The sequence below is a fragment of the Podarcis raffonei genome, chromosome 15 (assembly GCF_027172205.1).
Source record: "Podarcis raffonei isolate rPodRaf1 chromosome 15, rPodRaf1.pri, whole genome shotgun sequence".
Taxonomy (NCBI): Eukaryota; Metazoa; Chordata; class Lepidosauria; order Squamata; family Lacertidae; genus Podarcis; species Podarcis raffonei.
The window spans coordinates 42,247,455-42,273,369 of NC_070616.1; the positions used below are offsets into that span (position 1 = coordinate 42,247,455).

The 25,915-nt window shown below is 45.9% G+C and overlaps 1 protein-coding gene across 1 annotated transcript in view; it reads right to left on the minus strand.

Annotated features, from left to right (window-relative positions):
* Positions 1-844: 844 nt before the first annotated feature.
* The window catches only part of SLC25A37 (solute carrier family 25 member 37), a 35,820-nt gene continuing 10,749 nt past the window's right edge, over positions 845-25,915 (minus strand). The window contains exons 3-5 of the mRNA XM_053367851.1: positions 6,837-7,065; positions 3,881-3,937; positions 845-2,494 (exon numbers count right to left, since the gene is read on the minus strand). Coding sequence (XP_053223826.1) covers positions 1,974-2,494; positions 3,881-3,937; positions 6,837-7,059 — 801 coding nt within the window. The 5' untranslated portion in view covers positions 7,060-7,065 and the 3' untranslated portion in view covers positions 845-1,973. The remainder of the gene's footprint in view (positions 2,495-3,880; positions 3,938-6,836; positions 7,066-25,915) is intronic.

Genomic DNA, 25,915 nt, shown 5'->3' on the forward strand with positions numbered 1-25,915 from the left:
GGGGGCGCTCTCTCCATTCTGGCCCTGGAAGGCAAGGCAGGGCTACGGACCTAGCACAGCTGTTTCAGCAGTGATGTCGTAAAAACCAACTTCTGTAAGGTTGCGAATTTAAGCCACACTTTAACTTTTCATGGTTGGAATTGGGGGGGGGGAGTGTGGCTTATATTCGGGCAAATACGGTATCTTGCTTTAGAATTCTACATTTCCCACATACAGGGATGTGTAGCACACAACAAACAGGACCATCCAGTTGCAATCCTGATTTGCTAACTATATATATATATATATATATATATAAAATAAAAATACAGTGGTACCTCGAGTTACAAACGCCTCAGGTTACAAATGCTTCATGTTATAAACTCCGCTCACCTGGAAGAGTTACCTCGAGTTGAGAACTTTGCCCCAGGATGAGAACGGAAATCGTGTGCCAGCGGCGCAGCGGCAGCAAGAGGCCCCTTAGCAAAAGGACGCCTCTAGTTAAGAACAGTTTCAGGTCAAGAACGGACCTCCGGAATGAAGTAAGTTCGTAACTAGAGGTACCACTGTAAACTGTACTCTTTGTATGGACAAAACGTTACTGGGACAGCACAAAAGTTGTACATGTTCATAAAAAAGCTGACACAAAGCTATCACAAGTGCTAGAACTAACTCTACATACCTTCATTTGTACAGGCCAGAGGGCCAAGAGCAACATCACCGCTCTCTCTTTTTTTGGGGGGGGGAGAGTGAAGTTTGTCTCTGCCTCTGCAAAGGCTTTTTGGTTCAGAGGCATTATAACTGTACCGCAACAAAGAGCTGCCTTTTCTTGTCAGTCTTTTTTGCCTTTTCCTTTTTAAAAAACAACAACAAAAACTAAGAAGTGATTCAAGGCAAGTTTTCCTAAGGAAATGTAAACTGATGCCCCACCCCTCAGCACACTTGCAGGAGTGAAATTTGCAAAAACACACACACACACACACACACAGCTGCAAAAAGTCTCGGACAGGCACAGGGGTCTTAGTGGGGGAAAGTCACACAACACCTGTTCAGAAACTGAGATGCAATTTGGTTTTAAAGTACCATCAGAGGCATTTAAGGGTTTGCTAAAACATAGTTTTATGCAAAACTACGTACTCTTGGTCTTCTACTCGGTATAAGTCAAAACTGGTTGAAGTTTCCAGAAGTGCCTACCGATCCCAATACATTAAAAGGGAAATGACTCACATAAGGCAGTTTCTTAAGATTTCAAAGTCCTACGCCTCTTTGAGTATCCAGTTTCAGAAGAATTTAAGGAGCTGTTTAAGGATTGATAATTCTTTACCACTATGACACTGTACAACAAGTGATGATTAAAGCCATTCTGGTTTAGGAGGGGTGGGGATAATGCTATTCACAATTTTTCAAAATAGTGCAGAAGCCTCTTCTGACACACACACAAAAAGAACTCTTGTTCAACTGTTAAAACTCTTAAAAGCCACCCAACTCAGTGATATAGAAAAATAAAAGGATAAACATTATCCATCAATTTATATCGCATAATTTCTCTATATAGAACTTTGTTCAGCTAAAAGGCTCAATCTTTTACATTTTCAAAGAGGGGAAAGTCCAATCCACAAGAACTCTCTTTGCCCCTTGCCCCCAGGGGCAGCCCTCAAAAGCATTTCAAGCCTTGTAGAACCCTGTACAAACTGGTCACAGTTATAAACTCCAAATAAAACTATAAATACTTGTTCAAGCCAAACAATCCTTGCACAATATGGTTTAACAAAAGCAGGGGGGAAGGTACAGAATCAATTTCTCTGGCATCTAAGAAAACACACACACACACACACACACACACACACACACACACACACACAGCAGTCCCCAGGGGTGAATCTACCAGAAACCTTTACACAGTCACATAAAGAGCCCTGGAGAATTCCAGCACCCCCACAAAGGGACTCTGCCGTCTCAGAGGTTCTGGGTTGCAGCTGCAGCACCAGGACATGTCAGCACGGCGTCCCTTTCTCCAGTTCACGCTTTGTAAGTGCATATTTGAAGAATTCATACACAGACCAGGAAATGGCAGTTGAAGGCATCTGGTATATCACTCTTGCCTGGACCCCCTTAAAATACCCAGCGATGCCCCCCAGCTGGTACACTGTCCTAAAGGCATTGGCCATTCCAGAGAGATGTCCGCTAACGTTCACAGAACTCAACACCATGTTCTCTTGCGTGTTGAGGAGAGTCTTGCAGACGTCCAGGGGTGTCGTGGCGGCAGCCGCCACAGCCCCAGCCACAGCCCCCGATATGATGTGCGTACTTGGATTGTACTGTCGGCAGGGGTTGATCTGCTCCTGCATGAACTCATAGGTCATGAAGTGAATGGCTTGGAAGGGGATGTTCATGGTGAGCTGGGTGCTGTAGCTCCGGTAGAAGGCACCCATCCCCTCCGTCCGATGCACCGTCCGGATGCACTCCAGGACCGTCTTGTACGGAGAGTTGTACATCTGCATGCGCTGCTTCACCACTGGCTCAGTGGGCAGGAAGGCACAGCGAGGTGTTGGGCGTGCCCCGAGCAGGGAAACAAAAGAAATAAGAAAAGCCAAATTAGATGCAATTCACAGATTTCGGCGGTGCGTACCAACCAATAACAGAATAGTAAATAATGGCCATTGTACTTTCCCAGATAATATATTTGAGGAAGACAAAGTCCCAAAAGTTTAATTTCAGAATTACAAGATCTGAAAAGTTTAAAATTTTAAACTTGCAAAGCCAAATACACTAAAGTATCTGGCAGATTAAATATCAATCACCCAATCCACTGTCAAGTTTAAAGTAGATTTCATTTGGATTCTCAAGGCTGCCAAGCGGGGACATTTGTCAGTCACAAAAGTGTCTGTATCAGACAGAGGCCACATTCAGACCTTACCTTTACAGCACTATGGTGCCACCTTAAACAGTCATGGCTCCCCCCAACAAATGCTGGACGCTGAGAGCTTTTAGGAGACCCCTATTCCCCTCACAGAGCTATTATTTCCAGCATGGTTTGACAATCAATGCCTCTTCACAGGGAACTCTGAGAACTGTAGCTCTGTGAGGGTAATAGGGGCTTAACAAACTACAGCTCCCAGAATTCTTGGATGGAAGCCGTGGCTGTTTAAAGTGGTATCATAGAACTTAAAAGCATGGCGTGATGGGAGCTGGAGTTGCCCTTTCTGAAACAAAACTAATGTAATTGCTCTAAATGTACCGTTTCAATTCCCAGGTGACCCTCGCAGAAATTTGGGAGTCATTTGCCAGTCAGTACCGACAATGCTAGGGACGCGGGTGGCGCTGTGAGTTAAACCACAGAGCCTAGGACTTGCTGATCAAAAGGTTGGTGGTTCGAATCCCCACGAAGGGGTGAGCTCCCATTGCTCAGTCCCTGCTCCTGCCAACCTAGCAGTTCGAAAGCACATCAAAGTGCAAGTAGATAAATAGGTACCGCTCTGGCGGGAAGGTAAACGGTGTTTCCGTGCGTTGCTCTGGTTTGCCAGAAGCGGCTTAGTCCTGCTGGCCACATGACCCGGAAGCTGTACACTGGCTCCCTCAGCCAATAAAGCGAGATGAGCGCCACAACCCCAGAGTCGGTCACGACTGGACCTAATGGTCAGGGGTCCCTTTACCCTTACCTTTTTACTGACAATGCTGAACTGCCTGTGTCTCCCAATCTGAAACATTTCATTTACTTATTTGACTCCATTTGTGAATAGTTTCCCATAAAAACTCATGGGGGGGGGGGGAATCAACAGTAAAACAGTTTAAAATGAAAAAACAATTCAAAGCACTATGTAGGTCTTATGGGTTCCTGGCAATTTTAATTCTCCTTTCCTCCTCTCAACACCACGGAACCATTGATAGGCGAGGGCATTACCTTCAGCTGGATTCATAACACCATCATGGAGTAGGGTAGCTAAGCTCCCAGCCATTCCTGCACAAACATACAAAAAAGACAAGTCCCCTTTCACAAATCAATCCTCAGCAATTCGCCTTTCCTTTTGCACCCAAATGAGCTCTTGAATGCACAATACATAATCACCCTTATTTATGCAACATCATCAGGAATCACATTGCTCCTTTGAAAAAGAAAAAGAAAAACAGCCCCCACAACACTTTTATATAAAAAAGCCACAGTAGACATATGAAAGCATTCACCATTTGCAAAAATACAGCGCAGCAACTTATAAGAGACCATCTGGGGGAAGAATGGTTCTTCTTTGGCAGTTCATTCTTATGAAATTCATCTGTGCAGTTGTGCAAAGCAAGTCTGTGTTTTAAACTGTCTACCTGCCCATACCGACTTCCTATGATGAAGTTGTTATGAAAAAGTCGGGGGGGGGGAGGGAGCAACCGCAATCTCAAACCAAAACACAAGAAGATAAACCTCAAAAGATACTCAACAAAAGACGCATTCTTATTTGCACTCCCAATTTGCATTTCTGAATTAATTCTTAACATATTTCAAATATGATACTGGATGCGTAAAACATAACATTATTAAGATTATGTACAGCCATGACATGCTATTTAAAACAGTTTTCTAAAGTGTCCCAATTGGATCAACTGAAAATAAATAAATCCTATTTGTTTCAGAACACTGTTGTTTTTAAGTTTTTTTATCCCTCCATTATTCTTCTGTGGCTATGGCATCATGTTGTCATTCTGAGCAAGGGAAATATGCTAAGTGCTGCTCCCTTCAAACAATCCTTTAATGTGAGGGGAAAGGCAGGGGACAAATAAATATATCATCAGCACCAAGAAGACACAATTCATTAGGTGTGACTGGCCACACAGCCATCAATAGCTGACATGTCCCCTGAAATGGCCATGGGCAACTTTGTACCTGAAGAGACACTGGGTTGCATCCAAAGAGGGTCCTGTTCAGAGTAGACCTACTGAAATTAATACACAAAGCTGACTTGGGTCCATTCATTTTAATGGGCCTACTCTAAGTTAGTTGAAAGCGACCCACTGTCTGCATCTGCTATATGCACTGGATACTTTAAAACTGACTTCTGCATATTAAATAATATTTCAGAGGCACACTATATATATATATATATATATATATATATATATATATATATATATAAACACCCTGCATAATACTATACACATTGACTTGTATTTTAGACCACCAAGCCTGAAATACTGACTGCATTTAAATTGGATGTTTTTCTACATTAATCCATTAATCTGTGGTTACAAAGCCAGGCAGGTGCAAATTCAGAGAGTGAAGAATTTATTCCATGGGTTATTACTATAGTTCCCTCAAGAGTGGGAATATCAGCACAGGCCCCAAATAAAACCTCCCAAATGAAAGGTCAGGTACCTCCAAATACTGGGGGGACAAAGCAAGAACAAAGGCATTTGGCTGGCTAGACCAGAACGTAAGTTTCTGAAGATGACAGCCAAGAGAGGGAGGCAGGCAGGCAGACAAAGAGAATCGGGACCTTCTCCACTTGGATTGCTTCTCCAGCCAACTTTATGCTATAGATCACTTGTTTTAGTGTTTTATAATTCTAAGCCACCTTGGCAACAGAGGCTGATTCCTTAGGGCAGAGGTTTTCAACCTTTTTGAGTCCATGGCTCCCTCGACCAACTACGTTCTTTCTGCGGCTCCCCTGTGGGGCTCAGGAGTCCAGTTATGTCCCCCTTTGCCTGCAGAGCAGGCAGCCTCTCACCCTTTTTCAAACACCCGCCCTTGTGAAGTGTTCCCTCTCTGAGCTGCCCCTCCCCTGCCCCACAGGGGCCTGGGACTTGTCTGTCCATTCCCAACAGGACTGGAGGACTGGCTGGCTGGGCTCCCTCACCCACTTGCTTGCTTACTCCAAGGCTGCCTCAGCTCCTGGCAACCAGCACCCCCTGGCCAGCCCCAGAAGCACCATTCGCCTGGGAAGCTTGTAGCCAGGGCTACAGCCACAAACAGCTGTGCAAGCCTTTGGGAGGCAGAGACTTGAGAGGGCACCAGAGGAGGGAGGGTAGGAAAGAGGGACAGAGGCCAGTGTTGCCCAAGGCACCCCTGACCATCATTCAAGGCACCCCAGGGTGCCACGGCACACAGGTTGAAAACCACTGTCTTAGGGTGAACAGGGCCCTTCCCCACCAACCCATCTGCCGTCAGCCAGCCCCCAACTAGCCTGCCTTTCTACTTGCAACCAGTCTAAGGGGTGGCCATGCCTGTCAGCTTCCTCCTCCTCCTCCTCCCTGGTCTCAGTGTTGCGCTACAGAACTTAGCAGGGAGGCAGAGGATGGGGCAAAACTAGAGCGGCTCTGGCTGCACTTACTGTTGATCTCCCTGCCTCCTGCCCTACAGTGTCCCAAAGGCACCAGCAACCACTGCATCTTTGGTGCCCTGGCAGAAAGGCAATATATAAAGGCAATGGATAGATTTAATAAGATTAGATACTGATTTAGAAGCAGAAGCAATTTGTCCCCCCCCCCAAAAAAAAGCCCTAAGAACCTGCTTCCCTAGAGGGCTGCCCAAGCTTGACCAACAAGTTGCTTCAAGTATCTGCTTCCTATGGCCCCAACCAGAGTTGCTCAGGGTCAAATGCTTCTCCAACATCTAACTTTTAGGGGCTCTGGAGCACTACGTAACTTCTGTATTCTTCATACACGAGGCTCTAACACTGCTGATGCCTGTGGAAAACAGACAAGGAGTTGAACGCAGCAAGAGAGCGCTTAGGCGGCCACCGGCGGAGTCTTCCCAGCGTCTTTTTTCCAGAAGCAGAAATGCAGGCGGAAGATGCCAGAGCACAAGAAAAAAGTACACCATTTGAGAGGCAAGGGACCAGGATGGCCCCCTGGGCTGGTTTATGTCAATATACCGTTGGCCAGGTGGCTGTTCCCTCCGTGGCGAATAATGTCACTGAAACTCCGTTTCATTTTCTCATAGCAGGCAAAGTACAGGGCATGCGCTGGGCCGGCTCCCACCACAGTCACGTTGATCCCTCGCAAGGGTCTCCAGAAGCCTTCCGTCTGGATCATCTTCTTCAGGGCCTCAAACACACTTCTGTACTGGGCTTTGGGGTCGGGCTGCAAACTCTGCATCCGGGTCTAGAAAGAAAGAATTGAAGAAGCATCAGGAAAGCAGCCCTTGATGGCCCCCAGGATTAAGTTGAGGGCACCAGGTTCTGCCACTGAGCTTTTTTATCTAATCCAATCTAATCTAATCTATCTATGCATTTTTGCACTCAAGTGCCACAAAGGCAGCCACACCGATAAAACAAAGCCATTACACTCAGCAGCAAGACAAAACAGAATAAAACTACTCAACTGACAGTGCATTTGAAAGGAAAAGCGCTACCTAGTCCACTTGAAAGAGGACTGCAACAGAGATTGCCATCTCTAGCTACCTTCCCAGTTAAACACAACATGCCTGGGTGAATAAGAAAGGTTTTGCCTGGTGCCTAAAAACAGCCAGTGACTGTGCCAGGCATGCTCTCCTGGGGGGAGCATTCCACAAACAGGGAGCTATCACGGAACAGGCCCCTTATTGAGTTGGCATATGAAGCCGGGACTCAGACAATGTCCAGGTTGGTTCATGCGGGGAGAGGCAGTCCTGGAGGAGCTATGAACTCCTAATCTGTGGAGACCCGTTTTAAAAATGAATATATAAGCCAAGGAACCTTACACACAGGCTCCAACAGCGTGCCAGCAGGGGGCGCTATAACTCAGCCAAACAGGATAGCACTCTCTCCCCACAAAACCCGGACCCTGAGAACTTTATTGCTGTTACTCTCTCAATACAACAGAAGCTGCAAACGAGAACTGTATGTACTTGTCTCACATGTCTCAGTAACGAGCACCCACTTTAAACAAGAGTAGAAATAAGTAGGACAAAGCAAGCGCCTTCTGTGGTTTCAGAGACACATTATTCTGGGCCTGTCGTGCAAAAGCCAATTTTAATTTGTGCTGTAAAGATAATCATGCTGGGAAACGGTTTGGGATAGAAGCAGCACAAGATCAAGTACCAGGGCTAAGTGACAAACTATAAATTAACATCATCAGATCTAGTTGGCACAGATATGAAATTGTTGCTCCTCCAACAAAATGTGCAATCTTCACTCAAACTTCCCTCTTGTAAGACAGCAAATCTGGCACCATTTTAAAAAAGGAATCTGGGGGAGTTCGGAAGTTTCAGATCCTTTAACTTGGCTTCTGTCCCAGGTAAAGTGGCCAAAAGCATGGCAATAAAGCTGGAATCATTAAAATGAAGAGCAGGCTTTGGCAAGGAAGAATCAGCACGACTTCCCAACAGGAAGCTTATCATTCCTAGCATTCGCTGAGGCCACACCTTGATGAAAGCAAAAGATAAAAACCCCACGGCCCACCTAATTACTATATATGAATTTTGGAAAAGACTGGAATATTATGAGAATTGAAATTTGTATTCACCCCTCCTACTTATATTGAACACATTTTGGGGGGAAACCCTGACACCCCCCCCCAAGTATTTATATATGCCTACCTGGTTGAGAAACACCTGTCTAAAATCAGGGATTGTTACAGAGGAGCTCATCCCAACCTACACTCTGCACACACCCCAGAATTACATTATTATTATTATTATTATTATTATTATTATTATTATTATTATCAGTATTGTCATTATTTTGCTCAGCAGGTGGCAGTGCACTGAGCACAGAACACAGAGAAAAAGCAAGTCTGGGTACTGACTGCATGTATCGTGCACCAGTTACTGTCAGAGTAGGACCTGGGAGACCAGGGTCCGAATCCCCACTCAGCTGTGAAGCTCACTGGGTGCCCTTGCGCCAGTTGCTCACTCTCTGCCTAACCTACAGGGAATAAATGAGGAGGGGGAGAAGCATGTGTGCCACCTTGAGCTGCTTGGAGAAAAAGCTGCAGTGTAAATTAGCCCCAGAGAGCAAAAACAAATCCTTGTATTGTATTGTGGCATCCACAGTGACTCAGCAATCAAACCTATTGTTCTGGAGTGCCCTCTCTGTCCAGGCCTGAGCTCAAACATATGAAAATAATTGTGAGATTACAGCTAGCACACAAGCAAAGCCTAAAGTGTGATGCAGCTGCAAAAGGCAACAGGCACATGTGATTCGAAGTAAAAAGAACCACATTTCCAAGCCATGAGAATCAATGGTGTCACTTTATTCCGCACTAGCTACACCTCCTCCGGCACACGATGTATCCCTCTGGTGCCACACTTTCTAAAAAAGTATAGTCCGGGGTGTCCAACCTGAGGCCCTTGAGTTGTTTCTGAACTTCAACTTCCACCAGCCCCAGCCGTCATAGTCAGGGATGATGGGAGTTGTGGTTCAGCACTATCTGGAGAGCTACAGGTTCCCCATTTCTGAAACAGAGAAAGTGGAATGGGTTCAGGAAGAAGACAATAAAGATGGTCAGAGGTATAAAAATAAGTCCTTAGATTGTGGAGGGTGGAAACATGATAGAACTCTTCAAATCCTCCAACAGCAATCACACAGAAGAGGACACATCTGCACCATACATTTAAAGCACATCCACACCACTTTAACAGTTCATTTATCAAGGAGCTACAGTTTGCAGCAGCCTACAAACTACAGTTCCCAGGATTCTTTGAGGGAAAGCCATTCTCAAGTCCACCCACCTCACCCAACAACCCTATGATTCAAATGCTAATTATTGCATTTGTGCTTTTTGGAATCTGAGCGCATGATCTCAGGACAGCAAGACTCTGGGATGCAATTCAAGCTACTTGGCTGGAAGGGAGAACCAACGCTGCCAGTGCCGACTGGACTTGTCCCAACAGCCTAATGTCAGCCTGAGCAATGCAGATCACTGTCATTCTGTGCAAATGCTCATTAGCTCTCGCTTCCCTGCTCATTAAACATGTCTGAAAATGTACCTGCTCTCAAAGCTTACAAGTTTTGTGTGCATGTGCTAATGATGTTCCACCAAGGTACAGCCAAAAGGTATACAGTCAGGCTGTGCCATGGTCTCAGGTGCTCCAGCTCTTCAGTGGCAAAGCTAGGAACTCACTAGCCAGCCAAGAAATCTCCACCTGGCTGTTTTAATTGCTTAAGGCAATGCTTAATAGTCACCTGGATTGTTTCTACTGGTTCAGGCCTGGGCTGTTTAAGTTGCCGTGAAATCAAAGCGGAGGCCCAGCAAGTCTACTCAAGCCCCACAGAGCTGCTTGCTTGCGTCTCTCCTTTGAAGAACGGCATTCCAACCTGGAGCACAAAACCACTCTGAGCAGCGGGACACCATCTCTCGCTCTGCAGTCTCACAGCTCTGCCTCAGCGAGAAGAGGGGGTTCCCACCACTTTGCCACTGTCAACAGCAAGGTGCAAATCCAGGCTTCCTTACTAACACAAGTACAGCAAATCCCACTTCAACACAACCACCTATTTTCAGGGATGAAAAAGGATGCAATTCTAATCCCAGAAGATTGTCTCATTTGCTGCAAAGAAAAATGCAAGAGAAGAATTACAGCAGATAAACACCAATTTGCAAGCTGCCAAAAAACTTGAGATTGGCCAGTCACATGATGAACACATAACCAGCCTTGGCACAGCCTTCCTAGAAGCAATTAAAGGAACTGTGTATTTATATATCACATTTGCGTTTATATCACATTTGCATGTATTTATGTATTTATTCATTTATTCCGTATATCTCCCAACCTGCCTCCCAAAGGGGTTTGGGCCAGCAATCTGGAAAGCAGACAAAAACCATACCGATGCCTATGTGCTTCTCCAAGTCACTTTCAAGCAGTACTTTTTTCAGGGGGTACTTTAAGGGACACAGCCCTGACACCTCTTTTTTGGTTGCTGTTAAAAAGTGTGGCACTTACTGTAACAACCTCTATTGTCTATTGTATGAGGCAAACATGCTTGTCATTAATGTCTCCCAAAGCAGGCAAAGTAGTTTTAGGAGACTGATCCTGAAGATCTTACACACACACTTACATTATTAATAATTGCTTGATAATAATATTGCAGAAACTAGATAGCATCTATAATGTTAGTTTCAGGTGTTGAGGTGCTCCTGAAAGGTCAGACTTCTGCTCTAGGCTTTCCATGTCTTCCCCTGCCCTGTGGAACAGAATCCCTGTTGAGATACAAAGAGTGGGACACACTCTTTATACTTCCAGGAAACCACTGAAGATATTTTTGTTTCCAGAAGCTTTTCCTAACGTACGTGAAACCAACGTTATTATGGCACTTGTAAAAAAGGCTGCAGCCGGGGAGCAGCGTTGGAACCCCGGAGAGCCACTGCCTGTCAGAAAAGTCAATCCTGAGCTACAAGGTCCAATTGCCTGACTCTAGACAAGCTCCTTTGGGGACCCACCTATGGCCATATTGTCAAAGGAAGCAAAGAGACAAGGAAAGAAAGTTGTGCATCTCAAGGACATAAAAAATAACACCCAACTTTAATAAGCACGTTTGCATACCCTGAAGTGCTCCAAACATTGATCTGGAGACTGCCCTTTTAGATAAAACAGAAAGTGAAGCCACAATTACCAGGTTTATCATGGCCTGACAGATATAAAGGCAACAACAGAATTATGCAAGATGTCTTAGGGCCAGTTTTTTTTGGGGGGGGGGAGGTCCAGTCCGAGAATGGATTTATTTTGAGGATTTGTGAGTATTGGGCTTTGCTTCCTTTTACACTCACAACAAAAACTTGTTATCTAAGCCAGTAACACAAAGCCAGCTCACTTTCCAGGGATAGCTGGTCCAAGGGATAAATGCAAAGGGGGAAATGGAGCAGGGACATTTTTGAAATACTTGAGCACCACACCCAGTTTAGTCACAAGGAGGTTTATGTAAAATGAATCCTTCAGCTTGTTTACACTATGACAAAAGACACCCCTGTCTGCAAGACAGATCTGAAAATGTAGGCAGATATCAGAGCCTGCTGTTCCTGCTATATACAAACACTTCTCATGCATACACAACTGCCTAGATCAGGCAGAAAGTCTACTGAGTCCAGCATTTTGTTTTGTTATGAATTAGAAGTGGAACCTGGAGCAAGACGCTGAGGTGTGGAGGGCTCTAGTTCAGGGTTCTAGCCAGCCATGCCCATACTCCATTCCTGGATTTTCTGTTCTCCACCCCACCCCACCCCACCCCAATTTCAGTATTTAGTGCACTGAATATGCTCAGTCCTCACTGGGTTCTCTTTTGAGGGGCAGGGGGTCTCACCCCACCCTCTGCAAGGAATGCTGTCTATCTGCAAATCATGGAGTGCCTGAAAGCCCCCAGATACCTCCTTCTTGCATGCAAACTGTGCCATTAGAGGTGTATCAGGCAGGAGCGGGGAATCTCTAGTCATGCAGCCATTTCTCACCCACCAGCCCCACACATGTGATGTTACCCCTGATAGATAGGATCCACTTTGGAAGAGCAAATTTGCTGTTACTACTGCACAGGATTGTTTTGCCCTTCAAAATGACCCCCCCCACACACACACACCAATACTTGACAGATGTAAACACAAGCCATTTTTTAAAGAACTGCACATTAAAACTGCTTGTTGTTGTTGTTGTTTAGTCGTTTAGTCGTGTCCGACTCTTCGTGACCCCATGGACCAGAGCACGCCAGGCACCTCTGTCCTCCACTACCTCCCGCAGTTTGGTCAAACTCATGCTGGTAACCTCGAAAACACTATCCAACCATCTCGTCCTCTGTCGCCCCCTTCTCCTTGTGCCCTCCATCTTTCCCAGCATCAGTGTCTTCTCCAGGGAGTCTTCTCTTCTCATGAGGTGGCCAAAGTACTGGAGCCTCAGCTTCACGATCTGTCCTTCCAGTGAGCACTCAGGGCTGATTTCATTAAGAATGGATGCGTTTGATCTTCTTGCAGTCCATGGGACTCTCAAGAGTCTTCTCCAGCACCATAATTCAAAAGCATCAATTCTTCGGCGATCAGCCTTCTTTATGGTCCAGCTCTCACTTCCATACATCACTACTGGGAAAACCATGGCTTTAACTATACGGACCTTTGTTGGCAAGGTGACGTCTCTACTTCTCAAGATGCTGTCTAGGCCTGTCATTGCCCTTCTCCCAAGAAGCAGGCGTCTTTTAATTTCGTGGCTGCTGTCACCATCTGCAGTGATCATGGAGCCCAAGAAAGTAAAATCTCTCACTGCCTCCATTTCTTCCCCTTCTATTTGCCAGGAGGTGATGGGACCAGTGGCCATGATCTTCGTTTTTTTGATGTTGAGCCTCAGACCATATTTTGCGCTCTCCTCTTTCACCCTCATTAAAAGGTTCTTTAATTCCTCCTCACTTTCTGCCATCAAGGTTGTGTCATCTGCATATCTGAGGTTGTTGATATTTCTTCCGGCAATCTTAATTCCAGTTTGGGATTCATCCAGCCCAGCCTTTCGCATGATGTATTCTGCGTATAAATTAAATAAGCAGGGAGACAAAATACAGCCTTGTCGTACGCCTTTCCCAATTTTGAACCAATCAGTTGTTCCATATCCAGTTCTAACTGTAGCTTCTTGTCCCACATAGAGATTTCTCAGGAGACAGATGAGGTGATCAGGCACTCCCATTTCTTTAAGAACTTGCCATAGTTTGCTGTGGTCGACACAGTCAAAGGCTTTTGCATAGTCAATGAAGCAGAAGTAGATGTCTTTCTGGAACTCTCTAGCTTTCTCCATAATCCAGCGCATGTTTGCAATTTGGTCTCTGGTTCCTCTGCCTCTTCTAAATCCAGCTTGCACTTCTGGGAGTTCTCGATCCACATACTGTTTGAGCCTTCCTTGTAGAATTTTAAGCATAACCTTGCTAGCGTGTGAAATGAGTGCAATTGTGCGGTAGTTGGAGCATTCTTTGGCACTGCCCTTCTTTGGGATTGGGATGTAGACTGATCTTCTCCAATCTTCTGGCCACTGCTGAGTTTTCCAAATTTGCTGGCATATTGAGTGTAGCACCTTAACAGCATCATCTTTTAAAATTTTAAATAGTTCAGTTGGAATACCATCACTTCCACTGGCCTTGTTATTTGCAGTGCTTTCTAAGGCCCATTTGACTTCACTTTCCAGGATGTCTGGCTCAAGGTCAGCAACCACACTACCTGGGGTGTACGAGACATCCATATCTTTCTGGTATAATTCCTCTGTGTATTCTTGCCACCTCTTCTTGATGTCTTCTGCTTCTGTTAGGTCCTTACCACTTTTGTCCTTTATTATGGTAATCTTTGTACGAAATGTTCCTTTCATATCTCCAATTTTCTTGAACAGATCTCTGGTTCTTCCTATTCTGTTGTTTTCCTCTATTTGTTTGCATTGCTCGTTTAAGAAGGCCTTCTTGTCTCTCCTTGCTATTCTTTGGAAATCTGCATTCAATTTCCTGTATCTTTCACTATCTCCCTCGCATTTTGCTTGCCTTCTCTCCTCTGCTATTTGTAAGGCCTCGTTGGACAGCCACTTTGCTTTCTTGCATTTCCTTTTCATTGGGATGGTTTTCGTTGCTGCCTCCTGTACAATGTTACGAGCCTCCATCCATAGTTCTTCAGGCACTCTGTCCACCAAATCTAAATCCTTAAACCTGTTCGTCACTTCCACTGTGTATTCATAAGGGATTTGACTTAGATTGTATCTTACCGGCCCAGTGGTTTTTCCTACTTTCTTCAGTTTAAGCTTGAATTTTGCTATAAGAAGCTGATGATCTGAGCCACAGTCAGCTCCAGGTCTTGTTTTTGCTGACTGTATAGAGCTTCTCCATCTTTGGCTGCAGAGAATATAATCAATCTGATTTCGATACTGCCCATCTGGTGATGTCCATGTGTAGAGTCGTCTCTTGTGTTGTTGGAAAAGCGTGTTTGTGATGACCAGCTTGTTCTCTTGACAGAACTCTATTAGCCTTTGCCCTGCTTCGTTTTGATCTCCAAGGCCAAACTTGCCAGTTGTTCCTTTTATCTCTTGACTCCCTACTTTAGCATTCCAATCCCCTATAATGAGAAGAACATCCTTCTTTGGTGTCACTTCTATAAGGTCTTGTAAGTCTTCATAGAATTGGTCTATTTCAGTTTCTTCAGCACCAGTGGTTGGTGCATAAACTTGGATTACTGTGATGTTAAAAGGTCTGCCTTGGATTCGTATCGAGATCATTCTATCATTTTTGAGATTGCATCCCAGTACAGCTTTCGCCACTCTTTTGTTGACTATGAGGGCCACTCCATTTCTTTTACGGGTTTCTTGCCCACAGTAGTAGATGTGATGGTCATCCGAACTGAATTCGCCCATTCCCGTCCATTTTAGTTCACTGATGCCCAGGATGTCAATATTTATTCTTGCCATCTCATTTTTGACCACCTCCAACTTACCCAGGTTCATGGTTCTTACATTCCAGGTTCCTATGCAATATTTTTCTTTACAGCATTGGACTTTCCTTTCGCTTCCAGGCATATCCGCAACTGAGCGTCCTTTCGGCTTTGGCCCAGCCGCTTCATCAGCTCTGGATCTACTTGTACTTGCCCTCCGCTCTTCCCCAGTAGCATGTTGGACGCCTTCCGACCTGAGGGGCTCATCTTCCAGCGTCATAACTTTTATATGCCTGTTGTCTTTGTCCATGGAGTTTTCTTGGCAAGGATACTGGAGTGGCTTGCCGGTTCCTCCTCCAGGTGGATCACGTTTGGTCAAAACTCTCCACTATGACCTGTTCATCTTGTGTGCCCTGCTCGGCGTAGTTCATAGCTTCTCTGAGTTCTTCAAGCCCCTTCGCCACGGCAAGGCAGTGATCCATGAAGGGGTAAAACTGCTTAAGAACACCCAAATGGAGCTTGCAGACCCCACTATGGTCTAAGGACAACAGTTTGATAATATATTGCCAAGGGTGCTCTATCACTGACTTTTGCATCCTGGCTTTTGCATCAGCAAGATGAGCGTGGAAGATGTTAAAATGAATGAACACCCAGCTCTCTGTGCAGGGACTGCATTTGACAAATTACAACATTTCTGGCAAGTCCATTCACTTGCAAAACATACTTTCTGCTTTGAAGGGAACTTAGCAGCCCTGCACAGCTGCTCTGACTTCATCACACGTAACCCATATGATTGCAAGCCTTCATAGCCATAGGCGGAGGGCTTTTTAAGCTTTTAGGACGAAAGTGATTCTCAACTTCATGCCATTTTCAATACAATTATGGAATAAGAGAATGCAGACCAACAGACACTGGAAGAGCATAAAGCATAGCTGTACCTTTCTGCCACTCATCAGTGTTAGAAACTCAGATATATAAGCTAGGTGCCAAATGGCTCCTTAAACCAAGGTTACAGTCGCCAAAACAGATTGCCTAGTTGCCATTTGGGGGCCAGACAGCCAAGTCTTGTTTTTCAAATGACTGACTGTCACCTGGCTTGTTCAGATGACAATCTTGAGCTAGGTTAAGAACTTTGAGAACTTAAGGAAGAAAAGTCACTTGATCCACATATATATTGGCTGATTCCTACCTCTTTTTGTTAATGGTGGCATGCAGTGCTATTTTTCTAGAAAAAGTGGTGCCAGAACTCACCCTGAATGCGTCCCTCATCCTCTTAGAATAGCAATGGTGCCTACCTGAGAGGTGCTGGAACTCACCTGAGAGATGCCAAAACTGAGTTCCAGGGAGTTCCAGCTGAAAAAAGCCCTAGGCATGGATCATTCATAACGTAAGAATATTCTTCATAACTGCAAGCAGGGCACTGGGGCGGAGTAAGTGAAGTTCAAGCTACAACAATTGACTGTAACGTTGTTCAGCGCTCCTATTCCGGCTGCACAGAAAAATCATTTTGGTTCCTGAAATTCATTCTGATTGTGCATATAAAATATAACTGACATGTGGTTATATACAGGATGTGGTATTAATGTGTGAAAACTGTCCAGATCCAAGGATCCCCAGGCATGCACCTCTAGATGGTGGAGATATCAGACAACATCCTGGCGCCTAGACATCTTCATTTGGTCGCAATGGGCTAATAATTTCAAACACTCCTTCAAGGCATACAAAACGCCCCTGGGTGAAGAACACAGAAGTGTGCCTGGGAAATAACATCATGAGGCACCTGTTAATACCGGCCTGGTAAGGAATCCCATTGGTGCACACTCTTGCAAACCAGCTTTCTGCACGCAAGGGGGTGGGAAGGGTTTTCCACTCGTCTTGGACAGCCATTCTTTGGCAATGGAAACAAAATCCTGACAGTTCCCATTTGCACACACTCTCCAGCCGCTTGAATCAGCACCAAAAAATATTTCTCCAAGCTGAGCATCATATGAACATCTGAAATGGCCTTACACTCAGACCACGAGTCCACCCAGACCAGGACTTCCTGGTATTATAAAATTAATTTTGTAAAGAAATGCACAGCATCCCATTCCTCACAGTGGCCAACCAGATGCCTCAATGGTGAACCGACAAATAGGGCATGAACAGAACAGCATTCTGCCACTGATGCTCCCATGCAGAACCTTTATTCGCAGGAAGGCTACCCTTGATCTTGGTGGCAACATATAGCTATCATGGCTGGTTGGCTTTGGCAGCCTCATCCTCCACAGCAAGAACCCTCGACGAAGATCATCAAATGAGATAAACCCCGAAGGGCAGTAGATATATTGTAAAGGCCCTGGGCGGTATCCCATGCTGATCATACTCAGACCCACTGAAATTTGCAGACATGGCTAACCTAGGTCCAAGTATTCAATGGGTCTCCTCTTGAGTAGATGGGGCTCCTCAACCTGGGAAGGTGGCCCATTTAGAAGAAGAAAAACTCTGGTCCTAAATCTCCACTGCCTTGTGGAACATCTTCAGGAGAAGAAAGGCTAAGGGGCAAACCCTACACAAATCTGGAATGGAGTCCCTCAGATGGTTGGATGGCACCTTGTACTCCTCCTTCCAGCAAGTCCTGCACTGACTGCTACTCCTCACTGTCTCAGGTAAAGATACCTTTTTATGTCCCTCGCAAGGCATCCAATCCATTGGATCCCCACAGTTCCTGTCCAACAGCTCTGGAATTTTATGCCTCTGTTTAGATCAGGGTTTCCCAAACTTCTGAGTTCACTGATCCCTTTATGAGCTTATAAAGTCGTTATTAACTGCAACCCAAATTCTTGGGAATGTAAATGAAATACAATCAAGAAAAATCAATATATAACCAACATTTATCTATCAATCACCATTCCCAAGAATCATAAAACGGTTTTTTTAAGGAATATTGTTGCACTGTGGAATAATCTTATTAAATTTAGAAGTTCCTCAATGGCAACAGAAATGCAGTCTATACATGCCCATGCCCTATATTTCTGGGGCTCATAGTTCCTAATTAAATTTTTCACTCTGTGCCTCATAAACGCCTTTTCTAACCCTAGGCCCCCTCACCCTCTTCACAGACCCAAAACCCCAGGGAGAGGGGAGGGGAATATCTACCTGGAAACACTGGTTTAGATTGCAACCCACACTGTTATTATGCCCATGAATCCAGGATCTGTGCTACCCATCAGATTTATCAGTTCAGAAGCCAACATGAAGCATATGCAGGGCCAGCCCAAGATATTTTGCTGCTTCAGGTGAGGAACAAGATAGTAGTAGTAGCAATAGTAGTAGTAGTGGTAGTAGTAGTAGTAATTTATTTATACCCCACCCATCTGGCTGGGTTTCCCCAGCCTCTCTGGGTGGCTCCCAACAGAATATAAAAAATGTAATAAAACATCACACATTAAAAACTTCCCTAAACAGGGCTGCGTTCAGATGTCTTCTAAAAGTCAGATAGTAGTTTATTTCCTTGACATCTGATGGGAGGGCATTCCACAGGGGAGGCGCCACTACCGAGAAGGCCCTCTGCCTGGTTGCCTGCAACTTTGCTTCTCACAGTGAGGGAACCACCAGAAGGCCATCGGAGCTGGACCTCAGTGTCTGGGTTGAACAATGGGGGTGGAGATGCTCCTTCAGGTCTACTGGGCCGAGGCCGTTTAGTGCTTTAAAGGTCAGCACCAACCCTTTGAATTGTGCTCGGAAACATACTGGGAGACAATGTAGGTCTTTAAGGACCGGAGTTATATGGTACCTCCCACTCCTTGGCTTACATGTTCAGAAGCTGACTGGATTAGCAATCATGGCAATTTTGGCCACCGCAAATGAGAGCAGTAGGCAAGTTTGGAGGGTGCATAGCACATACAGCCATCTTTCCACTACCTTGCTGCCACTTCCTGCCCTCCTGCCCAGCATCTGATGCCTGAAGGAGCTGACTCCCTCTACCTAATGGTAGTACTGGCCTTGGACAGGCCTCAAAAATAAAAAAGCATCTGGAATCTACATTGCAGTAGCAAAGCACATATGACTAAGATCCATGAACGCTGGCCCTGGCATGCCTGTCTATGGAGAGATGCCACTAAAATGCTATTCTAGTAAAACGCAACCAAAGCAATCCCTTTTAATGGTGAACTTTAGTTTCCATTTAGCTTCCTGCAGACTATTTTGAGACATTGCATTCTGAGATTTACATTCCTAGCACAAAGCTGCACTGGAAAACAAAATATGTCACAAGGCTTTGGTATTGAATCCCCTTTGGCTATGTCAATAAAAGCTAAAACAAAGATGTCTTGCAAGTGTGGACCATGAAGCAGAACCAGTAGCAGCTTGTGCTTGCCCAAGAATGGGAAATGCATGCAACTGCAGCCTGTGTGAAAACGGGGCTAGAGGGAAGCCTGTATTTTAGGAATCCAAGCAGTTATGCTCCTTGGACATTCTTCATACTGGAGTAGTGATAACCATGTACTTTTAGTGCCCAGTGCAGAGGGCAGTCAGTGCCTCCAAAATGTGGGGATGCTACAAGTCCCACTCATCCTGACAAGTCAATCCTCCACATCTGGGCTGTTGCTCGGTGATGGAGGAGGTGCTTTGCATACAGAAGGTTACAGAGTCAATCCTTGGCAAACCCAGGGGTGAGCTTTGCCCTCTTCGATCCAACAGCCCTTCAGGAAGTCATGGTACTTCTGCATCTTTGAACTTCTCCACAGCAGAAAGGCGCTCAGCCAACATGGCTGCTCCCATCACTGCACCCCCTGGGAAGGAGAAGCCCCACCTACTGGCTATTAAAGTGCAGCCAGCTCTTAAAGTGCTGAAAGGAAATAGGGCAAGCCAGAGCAAGCAAAATAAATCCAAGCTTTCTAGCTGACTACACATTATTAACAGTTAATAAGCCTTCTGCAGGGCTGGCACCCAAATTTGAACACAAACTCATTAAAAAGAAGAAGCACCTAGAGAGATGGGAAGGCCTGGTGGGGGGTGGGGACAGAATAATGGGGAGGAGGTCCTCAATTTTTCCATTTTTCTTCCAGGCCTTCACATATCTAGGAATACAACCCTCAAGCCAACTGCTGATGACTGGAAGATAAAGTAATTGAGATTTTCTTTAGACATTAATGGAGCGGCATTCCGGAGAAAGAGAAATTTTGGGTGCAACCCGCAACACAAAGACACTTGCACAAAATAACTTGCAGAAGCCTCCCTTTGTTTTTCTCTCTTTTCAGAATGGAGATCCCAGCAGCAGCCCTAACTCCAGAGGAAGGATCCTCATTCCAGTCTTACAAATGAGGCGGCTGCCCTCAAAAAGCCTCTTCAGCAGAACTAATGACACACAGAGATAAGGAGGAGTCCTGATCCCAGCACTGGTTTAGCTTTTACTGTGAATCCACATCAAAAAAAATTCTTAACTTACTGCGCGCTGCCCAAATAATCACCATTATGAGGCACCTAATAAATAAACAGCTTAAAGGAGGCAACCCTGAACAAGAGGGCTCCACCAGTTTTGGCTGGCGTGACTTACTGGGCATGCAAAATTTATGGTCTCACCAACTCCTCCTTTCGGGTAGTCTTGTTCATTTGCACAATGCTTCTGCAGGCTGTCTCAGTAACTCCACTCTCCCTAGAAGAGTCCAGCAGGGTATGTGGGTAGGAAGGGAAGAGAACTCACCACCAGAGATGTGGGGAGGAGGGCTTTACAAAGTAGAAGCGCTTCTGCTTTGCAAGTTCCTTAGTTAACAATGAATGGATACCAACTGCAAATGAAGCTTTAGGCAAACTTGGCCACTTCAACCTATCACCTTGCCGACAAAGGTCCATATAGCTATGGTTTTCCCAGTAGTGATGTATGGAAGTGAGAGGTGGACCATAAAGAAGGCTGATCGCCGAAGAATTGATGCTTTTGAATTATGGTGCTGGAGGAGAGTCTTGAGAGTCCCGTGGACTGCAAGAAGATCAAACCTATCCATTCTTAAGGAAATCAGCCCTGAGTGCTCACTGGAAGGACAGATCCTGAAGCTGAGGCTCCAAGACTTCGGCCACCTCATGAGAAGAGAAGACTCCCTGGAAAAGACCCTGATGTTGGGAAAGATTGAGGGCACAAGGAGAAGGGGACGACAGAGGACGAGATGGTTGGACAGTGTTCTCGAAGCTACAAACATGAGTCTGACCAAACTGCGGGAGGCAGTGGAAGACAGGAGTGCCTGGCGTGCTCTGGTACAGGGGGTCACGAAGAGGCGGACATGACTAAACAACAACAACAGCAACAACAACTTGATACAAGCAAATCAGTCAAATGCTGCTGGAAAGAAAATCTCCCCAAGTATACTGCCAGGTATGCACACAGGTCTCCAGCTGTCAAACAGGAGAGGACAGAAATTTATGAAGGCAAGACTGAAGGTTGTGCAAAGCTGACGTGAGGAACACTTGCCCAGCATCCAAACACCACTCCTAATCAGCAGCATCTCTGGAAAACAAGGGTCTCTTTCTGCAATTCCCCAGAAACACCTGTATTGAAAACAGGTAGATTTCAAGCATCCCACAAGGGAAACTGCTGCAAAATAAGTACCACAGGGATCCTCTTCACAAAAAAGCAATTTTATTTCATTTACATATAGTCCCATTCTTGCAAGCTCAGAGCAGCTTGCAAGTGTGGAGGCATCGCTTGCAACTACTGACAGACCAACACCCCCCAACACACACTTTTAAAAATATGTGTTGTGCATCCTTTCCAGCATCTTCGCCCCTGCTTTTCTTCATTGCAGATGCCTCTGTCCCAAGCACTGAGACATCCAGCATTTCCCATGTTTTGTATACGCAGGGCACAGGATTCACCCCCAGCGGCACTCCGCAGCAAAGCACCCACTGCCAGTGTATGGGGCCCTGTAGGCGCTGCTACTCTACACTGTTATTGTCTCCTGTTCTCCTGCCCAAGAGAAGAGAAGAAGAGCCCTCTTGGAACAGGCCCAAAGCTCATCTAGTCAGGTATCTTGCTATCACAGCAGCCAGCCAGATGCCCATGGGAAGCCCGTAGGCAGGAGCCAAGCACGACAGGACTCTCCTCACCTGTGAGTGTCAACAGCAGCAGCAGCAGCAGCAGCAGCCATTCACGTGCCTTCCATTCTTAGAAGCATAGAATTGTAAAGAAGGAGGGTCACCTAGTCCAACCCTCTGCAATGCAGGAATCTTTTGCCCAAACTGGGACTCAAACCCACGACGCTGAGATTAACAGTCTCATGCTCTCCCAGCTATCCTGCATAGCAGTGCAAGTTGAGCCCAGGAAGGGAAAGAGAGATGGGGGTAAGCAAATGGACAGTTGTCACAGTGGAGGGGAGAACGTGAACCAAACTCTGGGCTTCACAACCAAGGATTCCCCTCTATAACCTCAAACAGATGCCATCTTTTTTAAAAAGGCTCCAGGAAAGCTAAACATTTGAAGGAGCAATCTACCTGCCTTCACGCAAGTAAAAGAGAAGACGCATCCTTTGAGCAAGGTCACAACTCAGTGGCAGAGTATGAGGTTCCAAGCTCAATCTGTGGCATCTCCAGAAAGGGCTGGCAAAGACTCCCTGCCCAAAATCCTGCAGAGCTGCTGCCAGTCCGTGTAGACAATACTGAGCTAGATGGACCAATGGTCTGACTCGGTATAAGGCAGCTTCCTCTGCCCCCAAAGCCACACATTCTTGTAAATAAGATTCAATGCGAAGAGCAGCAGACCACAACCACCACCGCAAAATGATTAAGACCCATCAGGAAAAGGCAGAGCTTCTCAGAAGCTTGGAAGGAATCCTCCCCAGAATGACTGCTCTGCAGAAGGAGGAAACACAAGCCAAAGGAAAGTCTCTCTTTGGCAAGTGCAGCCAAAGTTTACCTTGGCAAAGCACAGATCTAGTATTCCTCCACTTCCATTTGCAAGCAAGCAGCCATGGCAATTGCACACTCTCCGTGTTCAGAGAGGCCTGCCATTCAAGGTTAGTCAACGCATCCACACTCAGAGCGCGCCAAATGCTCAGTCATCTTTCCCAGCAGTGAAACAAGGTTACGTAGGCAGGGAGGGAGAAGCAGGCCTGGGCCAGAAAATGCAAGCTTCCCTTGCAATTGTGCAAGCGACTGGCAGGAAACATTTGGTTCTGGCCCATGTTAAGAAGAGAAAATGAAAGCTTTCTATTCACACATGTCAACACAATTCACTCCCCTCTTTCCTGTTTAAATTTAGATTTCACACTCCTTGGGGCAGAGGCCTATCTTTTTACACTTGCATAAATACTGGGAAATGTCACGTCCATCAGCTGGCACAATAATAAACACTTTCATCGAACTCTGAACTTTCCCCCTCTCTTCTTGGATGAGAAGCACAGGCCCAGTACAAGCACAGCTCATTCTCCACTAGGCCAAGTACTCCCTAGCCCTGCTGAGGCTCAGTCTGGAGTTGGAAAAGTCACACCAGGAAGCCCAAGAGGACCAGACTATTCACCCACCATTTCTCCCTTCCACTCAATCCACAGATATATAAACATTTAAAATATAAAATCATTTTATCACTGTTCATTTTCTAAAACTTTCAAGGTTGCTTATGACAGCCTTGTAACTTTTCATGGGCTTTTTAAAACTGTTTATTAACTGTTATTTATTACATTTATAGTCTTCCTTTCCACCAATGAGCTTGAGCCTAGTAGCAGCTTGCATCTCCAGACTTGTTAACGCAGGATACTACCCTCTTAGTAGCAGACTAATAATGATCCCTTCTGCCAAGCAGGCCGGCAGAGGAGGGTTGGAGCTGAGGGGTGGGTGTGCCATCCTCCATGGCCAGCACAGAAGTGGATTCATGAAGTAAGAGGCAGAGAGATCTGCTCCTCCTCTGCCGGACCACCCACTCGCCTGCATGGAATTCCTAGTCGCCTGTGGCCACTGGGTGAGTAAAAAACACAAGGGGTACAATGCAATTAATCAAGATAAAAAGCAGCAGATGAGACAGCTGAAACAGTACTAAGAACACATCACTGATAGAATTTTAAATAGCTTGGGAAAATAAAAAGGGGGGTTGTTTTGTTACCATCACCTAAAAGATAACGTTGAAGGGCATTCTGTACCTGGACTCCTGGCAAGGCAGACTCACACCCTGTCAGAATGAGTCTGCTTTGCCACTGACAAGAAGATGCACATGGGCAAAGGGAAACCTTTGAGTCAACAGGGGCTAAAGCTCATCCGCAAGCAACTAAGCCAAGGCATTTCCAGCATTGCTAGCCCATCTGACCGAAATTTCCTCCCCACCCAAAATGCAGTAAGCAGATCGTGGGCAAGTCCCTCCACACTGCAGAAAACAAAATAAATCCTCTGATCATGCTTAAGAAAATGATTTTGTTGAGAAAAAAGAACGCCCACAGATAAAATGCAGCAGGCAGGTTTTTTGGTGCAAGAGCTTCTAGGATCCATCATGTCCATATTGCACAAACAGAGAATAAGGCCTTTGTGCCAGGCACTTTCCTGGGTCCTATTGAAGACAGCAGGGACGCGGGTGGCGCTGTGGGTAAAACCTCAGTGCCTAGGACTTGCTGATCGTAAGGTCGGCGGTTCGAATCCCCGCGGCGGGGTGAGCTCCCGTCGTTCGGTCCCAGCTCCTGCCCACCTAGCAGTTTGAAAGCACCTCTAAGTGCAAGTAGATAAATAGGTACCGCTTTATAGCGGGAAGGTAAACGGCGTTTCCGTGTGCGGCACTGGTGCTGGCTCGCCAGTTGCAGCTTCGTCAGGCTGGCCACGTGTCCCGGAAGTGTCTTCGGACAGCGCCAGCTCCCAGCCTCTTGAGCAAGATGAGCGCGCAACCCTAGAGTCGGTCACGACTGGCCCGTACGGGCAGGGGTACCTTTACCTATTGAAGACAGCAAGACTTATTCTCATGGACGGTACATGTACACAGGGTTCTGCTCTGAGCTGCATGGTATCTTTCGCCCAAGACCATGACATCTGCTTAACCCGTCACCTTTAGGTGCCTCGCAGGGACCTGGGCCAGACAGAAAGCAGCTGCTCATGCACAGCCATCATCACTGCAGGCATCCAGCCCTGTGTGCCTGGTTAGCTGCACACAATAGCCACACAGCGGCCAAAAGGCAGACAGAAGGGAAATATGGGCCAATAGCCTGCTTAACGTGAACAGAACAAACTGACAGCCAAGATATAGGTTTTTGGGAACAACCCTATTCCTGTGACTGTAGTTTGTTTTAAACAGTTTTCAGTATTGTAGTTTTTTAATTGCTGCAAACTGCCTTGGGACCTTATGGTGAAGAGAAGGAAAAGTATCAGATTAACAACCAACAACAACACCAAACTCACCAGCCATCACCTGAGCCACTCATCACATAATGGCACCACCTCAAGACATAATTCATTCCTTATGTGCAGGCAATTGCATACTTCAGTGCTCAATTGCTCATAGAAACACATGCTGCAGAGTCAAATGTGCCAGGAGGGATCAAAACCAGTTTTTTAATCAGTGCATGCATAATGTCACAACACCAGGTTGTGCTTTGGTATCCTTACGCGCATGTGCAGAAGTGATCTGCACACCAGGGGAGGGAACTGGACTGGGGGGAGACAGAAGGCATGAATGCGCCCATCACTTGTGGCAAAGTTCAGGTAAGTTGGAGCCCTAAAGACTGGGGAGAAA